The 20,439-nt window shown below is 41.4% G+C and overlaps 1 protein-coding gene across 2 annotated transcripts in view; it reads right to left on the reverse strand.

Annotated features, from left to right (window-relative positions):
• LOC135468532 (neuroglobin-like) overlaps positions 1 to 20,439 on the reverse strand; it is a 46,612-nt gene that overhangs the window by 13,462 nt on the left and 12,711 nt on the right. Inside the window, exon 1 of one of the 2 annotated variants that reach the window (XM_064746833.1) lies at positions 15,821 to 16,358. The exons of the other annotated variant lie outside the window; for it this stretch is intronic. Coding sequence (XP_064602903.1) covers positions 15,821 to 16,050 — 230 coding nt within the window. The 5' untranslated portion in view covers positions 16,051 to 16,358. Of the gene's footprint in view, positions 1 to 15,820; positions 16,359 to 20,439 lie in introns of those variants that run through there. 2 annotated transcript variants of the gene reach the window in all.

Genomic DNA, 20,439 nt, shown 5'->3' on the forward strand with positions numbered 1-20,439 from the left:
CTGGGGATGCTGATATGGCATAACCTGCATGAATAATGATTTATTGGGAATACTGACATGGTATAACCTGCATGAATAATGGTTTATTCGGAATACTGACATGGTAGAACCTTCTTGAATAACTGTTCATTGGGACGATATGTATAAGCCGCTTGAATAGTGCTTTATTATTTTTTGGATTTATCCATTTCTTTGGCTTTTCACGCCGTACTCAAGAATTAATGTTTTATTGAGGCGATGAGCTATTAGCATAGCCTTAACGCTGTGCATAAAATTTGTGTTTATCATTCAAAACTGTAGATGATTGATTACCTACTTGAGGAAATGGGTTGTAGAGAACACTGCACAGGCCACCACACTGATACAGCTTGATTTTCTGGCATGACATTTAAGCGGAAATCATAGCGCAGACCGTTCCGGTGGCCTCAAGTGTCCGCCTCGAAGTCGGGTCACACCAAAGACTAAAAATGGTACTTGTTGCCTCGCTTAATTGGAGCTCAGCACTGAGAGATCAGAGCGAGGAAACAGGAATGGTTGGCCCGGAGTCAGTATAATGTGAGTGGGTTGGGTATCATATCTGGTGTCATCGGCATGATACTTCAGTGGCGGCAGCACTTAGCGCCATGAACTCGCCCTGCCACAAGAAGAAACAGTAAATGTACACAAACCCAATGACTCCTCGTTGTCAGATGACTGAAAAAATGTACGACATTAAACCCCACGCATTCATTCACTCATACCGCAAATATTTGTCCTTTTCTGAAGAAAGTCTCTCTTTCAAGTCTGTATCGTTCCCATGAAGTCCCCAATATATATATTTTAAATACGTTTTTAAGAGAAAGCCGATATTATGATATCACATGTATTTATATGGGCATACAATGCGATATTGATTCTGTATCAGTTCTCATTTTATACCCCATGTATATGTAATAAACACTGCTCAGCTAAAAGGAATGGTACGCGTTGCGGGTATGGCCTACAATTATCTATTGAGCATATATATAGTTTAACATTTAGTGTAAGAATGGTTACTGGACATAGACATGTTTTAATATAAATTCCTACCACACACTCTACTCCATCTACAACAAGGACAGTATTAATGCCCAATAATATTAGGAAGGTAGTATCGATGCCTCTTCTCTTACACATCGTATTAAATAAACTGCATGGGTAGAAGTACATCTCGAAGGCCTGCGCCATGCCAGCCTCCGTTGCGAGGATGGGTAATCACGTATCCGTTAATTAAGCTTCTCGAGGTTTCTATAATGAGCAAATTCCACCAACAAAGCTATAATTAATCTCTTCAGTTAATCAGGGCCTAATTAGATGTTTACTGCTGACAGACTGTTTAGTGTTAATTGCATGGTCACTGTAATAACCCAAAGAGATGTGTATCGTAAAATCAATTGTCCTGGGTCGTAAACAAACGCTTCACATTCGAGCATCGAGGGTGAGCAAGCAGTCATTGTAAATCCACTGCAGGAAGAAACCCTCCAAACACAAACGTCAGTGTGTTGTAAATATGCTTTTGTCAAAGACATTCAGCATTAGACTTTGTGTAATATGTGAGAATTGATACATCTCACATATGCACAATAGCAAAGTTGGGGTGACATAAATAAAAAAGAATCTCATTGGAGGCATAGAAAGGAAGTGGCATTAACCACAGTTTCTAGGGAAGCAGGTATAACTAACTATGGTATTCCAGGTGTCATGTTCCTTCAAACTTTTTCCACAAACACGAATGACTGGTATTGTTTCAGTTCTATTTATCATTCTGTTTCATCTTCAACACAGACATGTGAGGGTTTTGTATACTTAAGATTTGCATCAGTGAAGAGAAAGAAGATAGCTGCCATCCATACTGTGGACAAATCGATCCTAGTACACAAGGATAAACGAACCGAATGTATCTGATACAACGCTCCACTGTCCATTAAACAAAGCGACTGAAAAACATGTGCGCTATTTTTATCAGGATGCTTTAATGTATTTCTCCTCCTCAGTAATAAGTTTACCACACACACACACACGCACACACACACACACGCACACACAATCTTTCTGCAGTGCTCCTGGTAGTTGATTGCAGCCAACCGAAAACAGTTCTGATGTTTTTGTGTCCGTTTCCGGTCGCTGCTCCGCATAGCAGATTAGATTGCATGCTTCATTTAAGTGCTGTTCAAGGACAGCGCCTGAGCGTTCATTAATCTTACATGTTCAGTTATAACAGAGTACAAAAAGACACTCTCGCAGCCATCGGAAAACTTAGTAATGTGGACTAATATAAAAATGTGGAAATAGGAAACAGATGCTGAAAAGCAGACATTCCAGCCTTGTTCTTAGTACAAGCACAGATATGTACACAGAGCAAGTATTAGCTCATATCTTACCAGAAGTTTTGTCACGCAGGCGGGTGCATTGAGTAAGACTTCGACATTTCCTCTGAGTGACAATCATTATTGGAAGGAGTACATATCGAGCTTTTCTTCTGGCAACTCGTTAAACAGGCGAAAAACACTAATTACTCGCCGGGTGACGAAGAGACACTGGCCTACCATTATTAATATTCCTTGTTCTTGTTTAGTGGACCCTTGACACTTCCTGTCCTCTCATTTTCTACAGGTTCGTAGATTTACTCGCGTGCTGTCAGTTCGCGGTGGTCATAAAACAACGCCCATTTATCAGTGCTCTGATTAGAACCGAGCGCTAAGAAGCAGTAGACAGTACTGTAGCTATAGCTAAAGCAACATTTAACGTTCATGATGTGACTGTTTTGGACACCAATACGGTGGCTGCTGTCACTGTGTGTTGAAGATAACTGTGTAAATGAGACTCTAGTGTTTTCAAACGGTATTTCAAACTCGCATACGTGTGAAGCAGCGGAAAGTTCCATTTGGACCTTTTGGCCACCTGTTTCTCGTCACCCAAAACACGTATTGTCATTACCCAGGCGACAGGACATCATATTTCGTCCTTAGTGCCTGTTCCAGGGGTGGTTTCGTGTAGACGAAGCTTTATTAAGTGTACAAAATGTCCCGGGAATCATGACTTTCAACACACCCCATTAAATAACTGAATACAATTTGAGAGAAGAGAAGAAGTGTATTTTTTGGGGTAACACATTTTCCAGCTTGTTATGTGGACAGAATTTCTTTTATGCGTTCATTCGTCATTTACATGTACATGCATACACAAATATAAATAGACTTTGGATGTCAAATACATAGAAATAGTTCTGTATGACCAAATAGATTCAAACAACGCAAACTGTACCAGGTTAAATGGTAAAATATATCCCTAACAAACTAAAGGTGCCCTTGGTGTGTTTCCAAGCAAAAAGCCAATAAATGCTGGAGTCTGTTGTACGTGTGTAAGCGCAGCCCTACCACACAATACATATCCCTATCTCTGTAGAGGCAGATAAGATGTACATACGATAAAAACAAACATGGTTTGGTGGAGTAACAGGAGAGTGTTTATCTCCTGTGATATAGAACGAGACATCAGAAAGCCCACAGCTGTCTTATATAAATATAGAGAGAAATCAGATGCTTGTATCATTTTACTGCCGTGTGTTAAGTCTCAGGGGTTTCTACAGAGGGTCGTTGGTATATCCAACACTGAGACGTCAATGAATGGATGACGAAAGAGACATGATAGTTTTCTCTAATGCAGAGTAGGCCCTGCAGGCTCCGAACTGTTAGTACAATGTAATACACAGCGCATTGCTACGTCTATGGGGAACAACTGCAAATACATCTATATGGTGATGTTTAAGGAAGTACTTAGTAATACATGAAACATTCTTGCATCCTTACTTTGATTTGATTTGATTTGTGTTTTACGCCGTACTCAAAAATATTTCACTTATACGACGGCGGCCACCGTTATGGTAGGAGAAATCGGGTAGAGCCCGTGGGAAACCCATGACCGTCCACAGGTTGCTGGCACACCTTCCCACGTACGGCCTGAGAGAAAGCCACTGTTGCATCCTTATGGTCAAACATGTATATCCACACGTGTACAGAAACGTGACGTCTGTAGAACACAGTTATGCTCAGAACATTGTTGCATCATTATGGAACAGCCAATAACACATGTTTATTTACATGTGTACAGTACCGTAACCTCTCGAAGAAACAGTTATGTATGGAACATCGTAATACGCCAGTCTGTAAAAACATGTATACCTACATGTGTACAATATTTATTTATTCATTTGATTGGTGTTTTACGCCGTACTCAAGAATATTTCACTTATAAGATGGCGGCCAGCATTATGGTTGGAGGAAACCAGGCAGAATCCGAGGGAAACCCACGACCATTCGCAGGCTCCTGTAATACATGACCATCTTACACGTGAACAGTGCCATGACGTATGTATAAAACAAGTATAGTAATATAGAGAACAGTATTATACCTTCACGGGGGTACAGTTAACAATACATGTATATGCACATCTACACGTGTAACGCCTGTATTTTGGAAACAGTAGTACATACACAGAACAGCATACGTAATACACCTAAACAGCACTGTAAGGGAAGTGTTCAGTAATGCATGGAACACTGTCACATCCACAGAGAATAGTGGAGTACATGGAACAGCATTACGTTCACATCGAGAACAGCTAGTAATACATGTGCACCTGAAACATCTGGACAGTACCGTACGTCTCCAGGATGCACGTAAAAAGTCATACACGGAAAAGCCTTAGGTAAGAGTTAGTAATACCTGGAACACTGTGAAATCTCCAGGGACAGTTGATAAATCACGAAGCACTAAATAACAGCTCTTATTCATATACGGAACAAAAGTCGGGGCACCTGGGATCAAACTTGGGTCAAGTGATACCAAAGACTTTAAAAATGGTACTTGTTGCTGCCTCGCTTGGCGCTCAGCACTGAGAGGTTAGAAAAAGAACTGGGTGACCTGGTGTCAGTATAATGTAACTGGTTGCATAGTGTGTCATGTTTGGTGTCTTCGGCATGATACTTCAGAGGCGGCAGCACTTTGGTGGCATGAACTCGCCTTGTCACAAGAAGACACAGTGTGTATACACACACCCAATAACTCCCCACCGTCGTATGACAGAAAAAACCCCAAACAGACATGCATACATACATACATACATACATACATACATACATACATACATACATACATACATACATACATACATACATACATACATACATACATACATACATACATACATACATACATACATATGCGGAACAGGCAAAAAAGCGTGAACAACTTTACATTGGAACGGATAAAGACAAGCTGTTACATACTTTCAAGGACAGTGGTTTCATGAAACGTTGATGGTTGGAATGACAGAAACCCTTTTTACGTAAGTTCTCTGTCAGAAGGCAAGTTGTAAGTTTCGTAATTCTTGAAAGCTTCTGAAATACCTTGGAAGTTGAAACGTAAGAAAGACAAGCCTGTACTTTGACAATTTTTCATCAACGGGGACGAGATAATTTAAGAAACAATAAGTTGTGTTTATAACAAGCAAATGTTCACACCGTTTGACTGTTTACATAGAGTCATACGCTGTTTTCATATGAGCTGACCGGTTCAGCAATATATGGTCTATATAACATAGAAGCTGTATGAGTGTGGTTTATAGGCATAGGTAATATAGGTGAGAAATAGGCACGTACCCCTGGTGAGCCGCAACTTATTTACATGCATCATATATTTTATTCTCCAACTCGCTTTTCTCAAGATTTAGTTTGGTTGGGAGCTCTGTCTGGCCCGGAATGTTCATTTAATCGTTGATGGATGGTACACGTATGTCTGGTAGGATAGGGATATGAAATCGCGTCGTTCTGAAACCTTATCTTCAATACATGTTAGAGGCGGTCCTCGTGATTAAATGGTTATCAAATATGCTTCTGGATCAATCGCTACGACACATGGAGCCATAATTCTGTTTCGGGACAATGGATTGCCGAGATTATGTACGCGCCTCGACTGTTTCAGATAATACCATCGTTTCCATCGCACGCAAAGAGATTTACGTGGTCATACACTCGTTGGATATTAAAGGTCTTCCTCATTGGAGAATCAGACGCTCAAATACACATACCGTGCAAGGATATCTCTACTTGGGTATTCTCCATTCTCCGTACTACCATTCCTTACACAGATTTAATTAATAAACTTTCATCACTAACTATATTGGTGTTCAATAAAACTGGTTACCGCTACATAAACTTCAAAGGCAACAAAGCATTCTTCAGTTCCACTACATACAAGGATGTTCATTGATGTGCTTGGATTTCTCATTAATAAAATTTATGTGAAATTGTTATAGTCACAACCGTAAAAACTTGTGCACCAAGGTTATTCCTTCAAACGCCTTCGCTCTAAGTTTCTTCTGAATTAAAATAAGTATCATTCTCTTGTCAGTAAATATGGACATAGAGCCCAGAATCCTTGGCGATCAGAATGGTACACGGTTTGAATACTGATTTCATTCATTCGCCTAGAATGAGACCGTGTGTCTTTCCAACATCATTGAAAATTGTTTACTGCTTCTCTTTGCATGATTCCGTCCCATTTTCGTACTTCATATATTTTCTTAGTTCTTTGATAGTTTGTGTCAAACCTCGTTTTGCGAATTTGCCTTGCAATTATTGACTTGGAGCGGCCATCTTGGTTGACGATTGGTATGCAACGTATAAATTCAATACACTGAACTTGCCCTTCGGGTGAAAATGTTTGTGACACCTAGGAAAGTTCGTCAGTTAATTGCCAAAGAGCGGCGGTTTACTCCAAGCCCTCTAACTTACACCACACACAAAATTGAGCGCTGTCATATCAGAGAAAAATTCTCGAGTACGGTCCGTAACACACAAATGAAATAAATAAGTATCTAAATCAATACGTATGACCACATCTCAGTGCGAGTCTAAAGAACGAACAGTACGATAGTACGTGGTTTGTACAACAACACACTTCTAGAGGTCATTTGTCTTCATATCAAGAACTGCTAGCGTGAATGGTTACTGTCTGCATTATCTCCTCCCAAGGTAGTCCCAGGGGTGGGTATTATCTTTCACGCGCCCCAATGTCAAGCGATAGCCTCTACATCCTCTGTACTTATACAAGCGAACGGTTTTCACCTAGACCTGGGGTCTGTTAAAGATGTTCCATGGAGCTTTTAAAGATATTAGACTTTATTGTTTTGATCATATTGATTTTTCATCTTGTGAATTCACTGCACTTCAGATATCGAATCCCTTCTTGTTTTGTCCGAACGAAGAACATTCTTTTCTCACGATTATCGACAGGTTTGCACGTTTATTATCTGGTCATCCCCACGTTGACTGGCTGTACACAGAGGTAGACGTACAGATTAACTGTTCCACACTATGTCCATTGTGTAACAGATACGTAGAGTCACATGTTCTATATTGCGTCGATGTGCCATACTCAGTGATGTTATGAGGAGGTCTTCTGGGCTGTGATGACTACATAAACAGATTTCATTTTAACAATTAGATTTGTCCGCGTGCTATCCACAGAAAAACTGTGATGAGACCTTCTGGGCTGTGATGACTACATAAACAGATTTCATTTTAACAATTAGATTTGTCCTCGTGCTATCCACAGAAACACTATGATGAGGTCTTCTGGGCTGTGATGACTACATAAACAGATTTCATTTTAACAATTAGATTTAAAATTAACGGTTACTTGTTCATTGCTGCGTTGATCGGCTCACAGTAGACTTCATATAAATAAACTCGGTGTCTTTCAAAGCCATCCCAAGACGCTGTGTTATAGGCTTTATATCGTAACCTGGGCATCTCTACGGCAGCCATTCCCAGACGCTGTGTTACAGGATTTTTATCGTAATCTGGGCATCTCTACGACAGCTGTCCACAGACGCTGTGTTATAGGCTTTATATCGTAATCTGGGCATCTCTACGACAGCTATCCCCAGACGCTGTGTTATACGCTTTATATCGCAACCTGGGCATCTCTACGGCAGCTATCCCCAGACGCTGTGTTATACGCTTTATATCGTAACCTGGGCATCTCTACGACAGCTATCCCCAGACGCTGTGTTATACGCATTATATCGTAACCTGGGCATCTCTACGGCAGCTACCCCCAGACGCTGTGTTATAGGCATTATATCGTAACTTGGGCATCTCTGCGACAACTATCTCTAGACGCTGTGTTATAGGCTTTATACAGTAACCTGGGCATCTCTACGATAACTGTCTCCAGACACTGTGTTATAGGCTTTATGTCGTAACCTGGGCATCTCTACGACAGCTATGCCCAGACGCTGTGTTATACGCATTATATCGTAACCTGGGCATCTCTACGACAGCTGTCCTCAGACGCTGTGTTATAGGCTTTATATCGTAATCTGGGCATCTCTACGACAGCTACCCCCAGACGCTGTGTAATACGCATTATATCGTAACCTGGGCATCTCTGCGACAGCTATCTCCAGACGCTGTGTTATAGGCTTTATACAGTAACCTGGGCATCTCTACGACAGCTATCCCCAGACGCTGTGTTATAGGCTTTATGTCGTAACCTGGGCATCTCTGTCCTCAGACGCTGAGTTATAGGCTTTATACAGTAACCTGGGCATCTCTACGACAGCTGTCCTCAGACGCTGTGTTATAGGCTTTATATCGTAACCTATATATCGAGACTATAGTATAGGTCACGTATATGGTATATTATAACTCAGCCACCTCTACGGCAGTTATTCCCAGACGCTATACCGGGCCTTATATTGTAACTTGGGCATCTCTACCACAGTTATCCCCAGACGCTATAGTAGGCTTTATCTTGTAACTCGGGCATCTCTACGACGGTTATTCCCAGACGGTATAGTACGCTTTATATTGTAACTCGGGCACCTCTACGGCAGTTATTCCAAGAGACTATAGTATAGGCTTTATTTTATAACTGGGGCACCTCTACGGCAATTATTCCAAGAGACTATAGTATAGACTTTATCTTGTAACTCGGACACCTCTACGGCAGTTATTCCCAGACGCTACAACTGACTTTATATTGTAACCTGGGCACCTGTACGACAGCTATCCCCAGACGCTATACTTGGCCTTATATTGTAACTCGAGCATCTCTACCACAGTTATCCCCAGACGCTATAGTAGGCTTTATTTTGTAACTTGGGCATCTCTACGACAGTTATTCCAAGACGCTATACCTGGCTTTATATTGTAACTTGGGCATGTCTACGACAGTTATTCCAAGACGCTATACCTGGCTTTATATTTTAACTCAGGCACCTTTACGACAGTTATTCATGTTTAACTGTTATTTGAAATGGAACTCATTCACGGACTACGAACTTGAACTTTGATATGGAATTCATGCCTGGAATATTCATTGTCTGCCCGGCATCATTGAAAACTGATGACCGCTTCTCTCTTGTGTGTTACCGGCTTTATTTCTTGTTTGTATAATTTCTTACATACCTTTGTCTTCGAGAGTTAGTGTTAAACGTTGTTGTGGAAATGGATCTTGCGATTATCGACTTGGAACGCCCTTTACGGACTACGAATGGTATAGGAATGTCGGACTTGACGCTTATATTCCAAAACGCTATAGTAGGCTTTATAAAGTAACTTGGGTACTTCTGCGACAGTTATTCCCAGACGCTATAGTAGGTTTTATAAAGTAACTCGGGCATCTCTACGACAGTTATTCCCAGGCCTTATGGTAGGTTTTATATTGTAACTCGGGCACCTCTACGACAGTTATTCCCAGACGCTATAGTAGGCTTTATATTGAAACTTGGGCATCTCTACGACAGTTATTCCAAAACGCTAGGGGCCTCCGTGGCTCAGTCGGTTAGCGCGCTAGCGCAGCGTAGTGACCCAGAAGCCTCTCACCAATGCGGTCGCTGTGAGTTCAAGACCAGCTCATGCTGGCTTCCTCTCCGGCCGTACGTGGGAAGGTCTGTCAGCAACCTGCGGATGGTCGTGGGTTTCCGCCGGGCTCTGCCCGGTTTCCACCCACCATAATGCTGGCCGCCGTCGTATAAGTGAAATATTCTTGAGTACGGCGTAAAACACCAATCAAAAAAAAAAAAAAAAAAAAAAAAAAACGCTAAAGTAGGCTTTATAAAGTAACTTGGGCACTTCTACGACAGTTATTCCCAGACGCTATAGTAGGTTTTATAAAGTAACTCGGGCATCTCTACGACAGTTATTCAAAAACGCTATAGTAGGCTTTATAAAGTAACTCGGGCAATCTCTACGACAGTTACTACATAACGCTATAGTAGGCTGTATATTGTAACTCGGGCATCTCTACGACAGTTATTCCAAGATGTTAGGCTATTTGTAAGTTTGAATGACGTTCATGTTCTGATTGCTCTGTCGGTTATTATTTTCTTTCCTAGACAAAAAGTGGAACAGTCCAAAATGATATTCACCTGAATGCAATGGACATCGCATCAAACGTTCTAAAGTTGCAAAAACTATAAATAACATGCCTTGTTACAAATCTGAACGGCCAAGCGCATGCGTATTCGTGAATGTCTACGTCATATGTAAGTATATGTACAGGTGAGTTGCTATACCATTTTAACCACCTTTAAGGCCATGTTGTTCTGGCTGAATAAGACCAGGACATTAACATTTTTAGTTAAACATATAGGCCTACAACATGTGTATTTAGACCTAGCTTTTCTATCGTGTGTCCCCCACATCATTCTACACTGCTAACTGCCTCTCTATTGCGTGCTTGTTTCATCCTGTTTCTCCATTAATTCTTATGGGGACGTCTGTGAGTACAATCCACATGGGTTTTTTTCCATGCTTACTACATAATAGCCGTAGCGAACACATAGCGTCTGGCTCATGACCTCAAAGGGACAGATGTTACTTAATATTACAGCCCTTTGCAGGATGCATGAAACGCTTTGGTTTTATTTCTTAATGTGCAAATTATCATGTAATAACATTTAATAATACAAATAAATTTTTCAGCTTTCGGTTAGGGAGGTAAAAATGCCTTCAAAGTACAGTCTTCTCAAGGTCCCAGCGGTGAGTCCGGAAATTAAGTAGCTTGCAGCAGTGACGCCAACTATGATCCCTGTTTAAAAAGAACTCTGGGGACAGAACGAACGAATCTGGCCGAATGCGGGCGGGTGTGCTGGGAACAGACCAAATAGGGACGGGTGTGGCGGCACAGAGGGGGCGCTACGCTGGCTCAAAGAAGCCATGCAGTATCTGAGTACGTCACCTTGCCCACACTGTAACGACATGGTTCACCGGGCTTGGGGGCACTTCGAGGGTGTCCACCGAGTTCCGAGCGAGATCACAGATGACGTAATTTCTGAAAAAATCCGACCCTTGACGGAAAATATGCATAATATAGAGACGTAATTAACAAATATAAAAACATCTCCAAAATGAAATGTTTTAAACAAAAATTCCGGGGCATAATTTTCTTTATTTTGCATAGAAATATAATCTTTGTTTTATATTTCCTTTTCATGTATCCTTTAACGACTGGAGAGCCGCATCTGGGATTTACCGGTTTCATGACTCAAAGCGGTCTAATAAGAAAGGTTTTAAAATATTCATTGGTAGCACAAGAACCGTTCACCAGACGGTATGTGTGCTGTTACACTCTTGCATCATGGATGTTATATGTATCCTTTGCACAAGGGCGGAGTTATCCGATATCCTTGCCGCAAGATTCGCCCGGCTTGGAAATTCTACACCTTTCATCCATATATGCGGCTAACACACACTATTTCTTGATGTTTACATGTTGTTTGTTTGTTGATCTTTCCGCCCTTGTCGTCACATCCTGTTAGATACTATTCGTTTCTGATTCACTAATGATTGCTCTATATGCTAAATATAGCCTGCAAACACAACGTTAATCTCTGCATATATATATATATATATATATATATATATATATATATATATATATATATATATATATATATATATATATATATATATATATTCTAATTTCTAATAAAATACTGCATGTAACGATGATCACAAGCACCATTCCCATATAAGACCTGATCCACGTGACCACGTGTAGCGGTTTTCAATGCGTATGCTAGCAGAAGCTATAGCCTAAATTTGCCATTTAGATATCTCAGGATATCCGAGTTCAAATCTCGGTGTGACCCATAGAGCAAATCCTTCAGCCGTTACATCTGAGTACCAGTCGGTTCGATGACGTTACAGTGACGATTTTACTAATCGCACCAGTCAGGGTCAAGGATACATGTAGGTATAAGGAAATGTTGCTGGACGAAGACCATGTCCCACCTACAGAATATAGTTCAGATCACGCATGCTCCTTGTAACCTGATTAGTGTAAATACGCTACATGGCTGCCGGGTTTTCGGTTTACATTCTACGAGTGACTGCATTTTGTGTCATTTGTCGTATGGGAAAAACACACAATTGTAGGCCCTTTAATGGGAAATAAAGGTGAAATTAAGATCCAACAAAAAAATTTCATAATAACAGCAAAGAGGTAAAAACGTTCATTGATTGAATAAGTCAACCGGTACTCTTATAATAAGGAATCCCTATTTCAGACTGGCCATTAAAGGACTATTACAGCGTAAAGATCATCTGGTTGAGAGTAGCTGGCAGGAGTCATTACAATGAGATACACTTCACATCCAGTGATTATTGATTACCGCTTATAAACCATCCCCATCAGGTAGAGGATCTCTTATTTGTCATCAATAGTCAGTTTAGAGAACGTCGCATTAGAACTTCACCGAGCTAGGACACATGGTCATGCTGTAAGCACACCACTAGATAAACAGAGCCGTCCACTAATTATACCTCAATAATGGATCAATCCCATGTAGCTCAACATATTGTATGTGGACTAAGTTTATGATTGTGGCCAGTTTAGAAAACATACCCATGAGCGTGATAAGGCACATAAATGCTACCGCAGTTAAACCGTGTAATACGCAGATTAGTGTAAGTGTAAAATTATGTAGGGCTACCTATAATAACGGCTGCTTACACTAAACGCGTAGCGGGGTTTGGCGTCTGGCGCATAGGTTTTTTCACCCTCTATTTTATATTAAAAAGTGTTTATAGATAATACATGTTTGTCTATATTACGGATATTTTTGAAAACCAGACTTTCTTTACTAATTTCAGGCAAGAATTTGTAATCCCTTCATGGACCCGTTTGTGCTTTATCACGTTACTACAATATGCTTGCATGTGCACATGACGGTGTCTACTTTCTGGAATGTGGATGAAGGTGTCCATTTCAGGGTATACTGTTCATGATGGTGTCCATTTGATTCTATAGCGCAAATGAGGGTATCAGTTTCAGGCTATATTGTGCATGAAAGTGTCAACTTCAGGCTACAATACACACGAGAGAGTTTATTTAATATTACAGCCGCGTACTACATAAGGGTGTCTGCCTTCTGCTATGTGGATGAAAGTGTCCAGTTCAGGCTATCGTGTACACGAGGGTGTCTACCGAGCTCCAGCTATGGGGACTTGCTAATTACTGTATGAACCATGTTATTTGTGAGCTGCTTCTTTATTTATGTTTGTTCCCCTTATGGGATAGTTTCAAACCGGGAAATAACTGTTGCCACATCGTTATCAATTTGTACGTCCGCGTTGAGATACCTTCCCGATTTGATAACAAGCGTTCCCGAATATTTATTACTTAGGCTTTGAATCATTCATTTTTCTCATTGGAGATTTAGGTGCTCAACGTATAAATTCAACAGGTTACCTCTTCAAAATGATAACATTATGTTTTGATTTATTTATTTGATTGGTGTTCTACGCCGTACTCAAGATTATTACGTTCTCCTTATGCTTCAGTCTGTCCACATTTGGCTTCTCAAGATACTGCGGATGAAAGAGAACGCCCACATACAACTAGTGTGTGAAAGAGGAAGCTCTATTTCTGTTACCGTGCGAAGCAGGATTCACACTACCAGCTAGATAATACCCAGCTAGATAAAGTACAACTGGCGTGTGAAACAGTTTGTCCGTATATAGCCAGTATGTGAAAGAGGATGCCCACATACAGTTACTGTTTGCATGAGAATGTCCACATACAGCTAGTGTGTGAAAAAGAATGTCCACATACAGCTAGTGTGTGAAAAAGAATGTCCACATACAGCTAGTGTATGAAAAAGAATGTCCACATACAGAAAGTGTGTGAAAAAGAATGTCCACATACAGCCAGTGTCTGAAAAAGAATGTCCATATACAGCTACTGTGTGAAAAAGAATGTCCATATACAGCTGGTGTGTAAAAAAGAATGTCCATATACAGCTGGTGTGTGAAAAAGAATGTCCACATACAGCTAGTGTCTGAAAAAGAATGTCCACATACATCTAGTGTCTAAAAAAGAATGTCCACATACAGAAAGTGTGTGAAACAGGACGTCAATATATAGGTAGTGTGTGAAAGAGGATGTCAAGATGTACCTTGTGTGTGAAAAAGGATATCGACATACAACTAGTGTGTGAAAGAGGATGCACACATTCGGTTACTGCCTGCAAGAGTGTGTCCACATCCAGCTAGTGTGTGAAACAAGATGCCCACATACAGCAACTGTGTGGATATTCAAATTCAGGTGTGGAGGAGGATTGCCAAGTTCAGCTACTATGTGAAAGAGCAACCACGACATTGTGATTGTTAACAAATGGTCACACGTAACCAATGAAACCTGGCCTCTTGTCAGTTCATCTCAGTTAGGATTTTTTTCTAACTGCTCACATAAATACATAAAATGTAGCACATTACACGCCCCCTAGCACCACGGTTAAGTACAATTAAGTTAAAAAAAAATATAGTGACCAGCACATTTAATAAACAATTACATGAAAACACTGCAAAGGGAATCCTGGTTTTTGCAGACATTTTATGGAAAGGTCCAGGAGACAGCATAAAGAGTAAAACCAGAGCAGCGAAAACAGCGTAATAGTTGGCAAAAGACCACACTGTATGGCCTGCACATTTATCCGATGTGTGAAAGAAGATGCCCATATCTAGCTACAGTGTAGAGGAGCACGTGCATCTACTTTCATTGTGAATTTGAGGGTATGAGGGTGTTCTTGTTCATCCTTCAGCTATAAAAGCCAACAGAGGACATCTCGCTACCTACACCTTTCTAATACAGGGCGAGGCAGCGAGGGAACGAGCTAGGGATGCGAGATAGCGAAGTAGCGAGATTAATATAATCTCACTACCTCGCTACCTCGCTGCTTCGATCTTTACAAAGGGCAAGGTAGCGAGGTAGCTAGATAACGAGGCAGCGAGGTAGCGAGGTTGCGAGACAAGGCAGAAGTCCTCTATCGGCTTCCATATCCAGCAAAGTGATGTATGGAAAGGTCCACCTCCTTTTATGAGGGTTTCTACCGCTTGCTATAAGCATCAAAGTGTCGATTTAAGGTGACAGAGTACATGAAGGTGACTACCTGCCACTATGGGGAATGAAAGCGACTGTTTGACGCCATAGTGTACATGAGGGTGTCTATCTGCTGCTATGGGGAATGAAAGCGACTGTTTGACGCCATAGTGTATATGAGAGTGTCTATCTGCTGCTATGGGGAATGAAAGCCACTATTTCACGTTATAGTGTACATGAGGGTGTTCATTTTAGGCTATAATGTGCGTGAGGGTTTCCATACCAGGCTATAGTGTACATAAAGGTGTCCATTTTAGGCGAAGGTGCATATCATGGTGTCTACTCCCAGCTAAAGAACAGTTGGCAGGTGTCCAGCTGCCAGCTGGGAGGCTGATCTAACGGCTCTTACCTTGTAAACATGACAACTCCAACACGGACAATATCGGAGTGAAGTTTGTCCCAGGATTCTTTCACGAGTAAAGTCTCCTCTTCTGTAAGTTCCGGTTGTATGGTATTTTCGTTTATCTCGAAGTCTTTTTGATCAGAAACTTTCTCTGGAAGAACCACGTCTGATTTCACTTTTCGGCTCAGTCTGCCGCTGTGTCGGGACGATTTTTCACTTGAGTTAGCACAACCCATTTCAGAGAGCGTTGTGTCACATATATACTTATAGCAAACGGATGATTAATCTAATCTGATGGTGTTTTGATAAAATTAAAACTCAGTATATAGCGTTGTAAGAAGAATATTAGATCTCAGTCATTTCCACGGGTGGGTGAGTAACTACAGTGAATTCCTGGTTCACATCACGTTATGTTTATCCAGATGACGGTAAGTTATAGACGAGACGAGCCCACACCCCTGCCTTATCACTGCGCCGATTCACCAGGAAGAGCAGGTTGCGTCACTGTATACCTAAATATATTTCTGTAGATATCATGACAAAAAGGTTATCACTGCGCGCCAGAAGCCTGCATCCAGCTGTAATCGCAACATCACAGTCTGCCAGCGGGCACAGTGGCTTGGGTAGACCTCCCGACGGTACGGCACAGCCGGCGTCCCACGGGCATGTGCGTGCTCATAAACACCTACCAATTATTCTACTACGGAGATTTGTGCGAGGGTCGCGCCGTTGGCCTTCCCCAGAGAACCGGCCTAAGGTCAGTGAGGAATAACAGTCACTGCCCTCACAGCGACGATTGATTCACCCACCTCGACTATCTACCACTATCCGTTGTCCACTGAGCCCCGATGCCGACGTGAACATTGGCGTCAACCCCTCTGTCTAAACCACGAGAAGGCTTTTAGTACTTCCCTTTTACATCTCTTCCTGTGTGTCGAGCTTAGCGCTTGGACACCACAAGGCATTCACGGCACGCCCATGTCATCGACTTTATACATATATGCCTATAGCCCATGTCAGTATGGTGCAAAGGTGAAGAAATAGGCATAAAACTTAAAACGACAGTCCTGTAACATTTGACACGTAATATTTCCACAGAAATATTCTTATTATCGAAAATGACACACGTGTTTCTACACAACAAATTCGAAACCTATGTAATAAAAGCATCTGTACTGGGTACAGGTATACAAGCTATCTATGGGCTTCACACAAATGTCATTATTTTTAGCTGTCATCAGATAGATCGATTAGTCAGCAAAAAGATAAATCAAGAAAGCGATGGGCAAATGAATTTATCAGTCAATTTATAAGTCATATCGCCTCATAGCTGATTCTATATGCATGACAACTATTTTAGCCCTGTTTTCGCTCAGGTCCGAAATGTCAGCCTTTTCAGTCTTAGGGCCTCCACTCGCGTAGACCTAGAGGTCAAAGGCGTAGGGCTAAAGGCTAGCAAGCTGTTTTATGCATTCCGTACAAACGGCGGGGAGTAAAGCAGGGTAAGTTGACATGGGCGTTAATGGGAGGAAATCAGAGTTGGAAGGTTTTCCCCTGATAAAAGCTTTGAAAATAATTCTCTCTGGTATGGCTAGGATATTTCTGTTGATCACACTGGAAAATCATGATCATTTTTCATTCGCCTGACTGACAGTAGACTGTATGGCAGAGCTTGTGCAATTACCTGTTCACGATTGATTTATATGCGACATGCAGGCTGGATAAAGAGATCAAATGTACTGGAAAAAGCACTTGTTCTGTAGGGTCTGCCAATATCACATGTATCACAATGTTCGCATCGTACATCGTCCCAGGCTTGATCGGGATATATATCTGGCTGACATGTATCTGTGAGGAAGTTAAGGTATCCTACTCACACTCGTGCCAATATTAGTTTTCAGGTGGCCATAATTTTCTGTTATACTAGGAAGCTCCTAAAAATAGAAACAATTAGATTTGATGCATGTCGCTTTAGTTCGAGAGTTGATTAATTCTATTTGTTTCGCCAGAAGACTCTGCCCGAAATATAACATTTCCACTATCCCTTTACAGATATCAGGTACCTCCCGCCGTCAGAAAACATGTACACAGATGGGAAAGAGCCAGAAGATGTACACAGATGAGAAACAGCCAGAACAAGTACACAAATGAGAAACAGCCAGGACATGTACACAGATGAGAAACAGCCAGAACATGTACACAGATGAGACGTGGCCAGAACATGTACACAGATGAGAAACAGCCAGAATATGTGCACAGATGAGACGGCCGGGGCCAAAACATGTACGCAGATGAGAAAGAGCCAGAACATGTACACAGATGAGACGTGACCAAAACATGTACACAGAGAAACAGCCAGAACATGTACACAGATGAGAAACAGCCAGAACATGTACACAGATGAGAAACAGCCAGAACATGTACACAGATGAGACACCGATAGAATATATACTCAGATGATGATATCACCCAATATGTATATGCACATATGTGTTGTCACATATTACCTTAATATGAACATGCGCATATGTTATGTCAGATATCATCGTAATATGAATATGCACATATGTTATGTCAGATATCACCTTAATATGAATATGCACATATGTTATGTCAGATATCACCTTAATATGAATATGCACATATGTTACGCCAGATATCACCCGAACGTGTACATGTGATGTCAGATATCATTCGAATTTGTAAGTAGTAGACCAGGTTACTTTCGCCGCCCTTATGCTATTCTAATGGGAGGAGGAGTAAACCCTGGGTTATTCTTAAGGTAGGGGGATTAAACCTTGGGTTATTCTTGCGTGTGTGTGTGTGTGTGTGTGTGTGTGTGTGTGTGTGTGTGTGTGTGTGTGTGCGTGTGTGTGTGTGTGTGTGTGTGTGTGTGTGTGTGTGTGTGTGTGTGTGTGATGCAAGATATCACTGAAACATATAAATGTACAGATATGATACTACACAGTATATATGTGTGTGTATATGGCCTGGTAAAAGGGTTATATCTGTGGCCTCTGATGTTTAGTGCTGAGAGGTTGCCAGATGTTTGTGAATACGTAGGTGTAATGTATAACAGACTTAACTGGGTACGATGTAACGTCGACTAGAGCTACTATGCGCAATGCTGACAACCTTACGACCTTTTACGACTGGCAGGGAACACTAAATTAGGTCTTGTTCCATCAGGGCCAGATCTTGATTACCAACAATCGAATTATCCTGATGCCTATATAATACCCAGTGACTAAGGTCAGAATCCTAAATCACTGCATGAATTATTTCCAGTTTCCACGCTAAGCCGTCTGTGTGAAAAGAAGTGTCTCCGAAATTCTCAGCATGGCGACAGTTCAATGTGCCAACAGATCGCCCACATTGTCCACCAAATCCATTAGGTAGGACATAATAGGCATATGTTAAGACCACTTGCACTCTGAATTGGCCTGATTTCTACGTACATGCATCTTGTTAGCGATATCAGAAACACTGTTTGTCTTTGTTTTGTGAAGATTGTCATTAACTTCTACCGGGAGCAACTGTCAACTCTAGTATTACCCCAGACGAATATACATTCACAAATAGACGCGAATATTAACAATCCCTCACAGCGTCTGTAAAACAACGCATTTATCAACTATAATACTTATTAATGTCATAAAGGCGGAAAATCGATATTGTGGACACATAATGCAAAACCAATTTCAAACCCGTAGCTCGTCAACGATATTGCTATAATACTATCAGTTTGGCTCTAAACCCTGGAAGCATTCATTCGTTCCAACTCTACATGCATACCCCACATGCTGCAGTCCTCAGCGTATGGCGACGCAACAATGCTCATGTACAAGTGTGTACCGCACCAACACAAGCACCTCCCATGTTCCCCTAAAGTCACTTGGGTTTTAGACTTTATAGTCCTCTGTTTCACGGGCGAGCAAACAAAGGTTTCATGCTCTAAACGCTTGGCCACCGCACCATACTTAATTTTTAATCACTCGCATACGCGAGATGTTTCCCTACCAACACTGGACTTTATCTACACAATGCGACGATTGCACTGTTCCTGTGCCCTTGATGGGAATAAGGGACTGGCCGCCCTCGTGGAGCCACATGTATCGAGTCGATGAAGCTGTTTTTCGCCAACGTGACTCTGATGTATATTGAGCTATTCACATGAGTGATTTGTACATGATTAGCTTATCTTATTTACTGGTCGCCATGTTCGCGTTCAGTCGTGCTTCCTCCATCAAAAAAGCAGCCCACCTGCTGTATATTGTCATCGCAAGCATTGGAGCGAAAGAACATTTCTTACAGAACAGACGATAAAGACGACGTTTGCGGCAAGGACAGGAACATGGTCCAAGAGACGAACCAAATAAGATGGTAAAGTGCAAATGGTCCATTAGAAATAAAAGACTTCCTAAGGCTTACATGTAGGCGTGTCTTACCGTGTTTTGTCTCCACATATTGGCACCTTTTAGACGGCGCCTGTGCGACTTTGTCTTTTGTCATAAGGAAATGCTTGCATATCCGTCGTTGTTTGATTCACTGGTCTAATTTGACATACAATTATAGTTCTATACCTGCCCATACCATGTCACCGTTTATAATGGAGAATGGGACTA

Source organism: Liolophura sinensis, chromosome 6, assembly GCF_032854445.1.
Source record: "Liolophura sinensis isolate JHLJ2023 chromosome 6, CUHK_Ljap_v2, whole genome shotgun sequence".
Classification (NCBI taxonomy): Eukaryota; Metazoa; Mollusca; class Polyplacophora; order Chitonida; family Chitonidae; genus Liolophura; species Liolophura sinensis.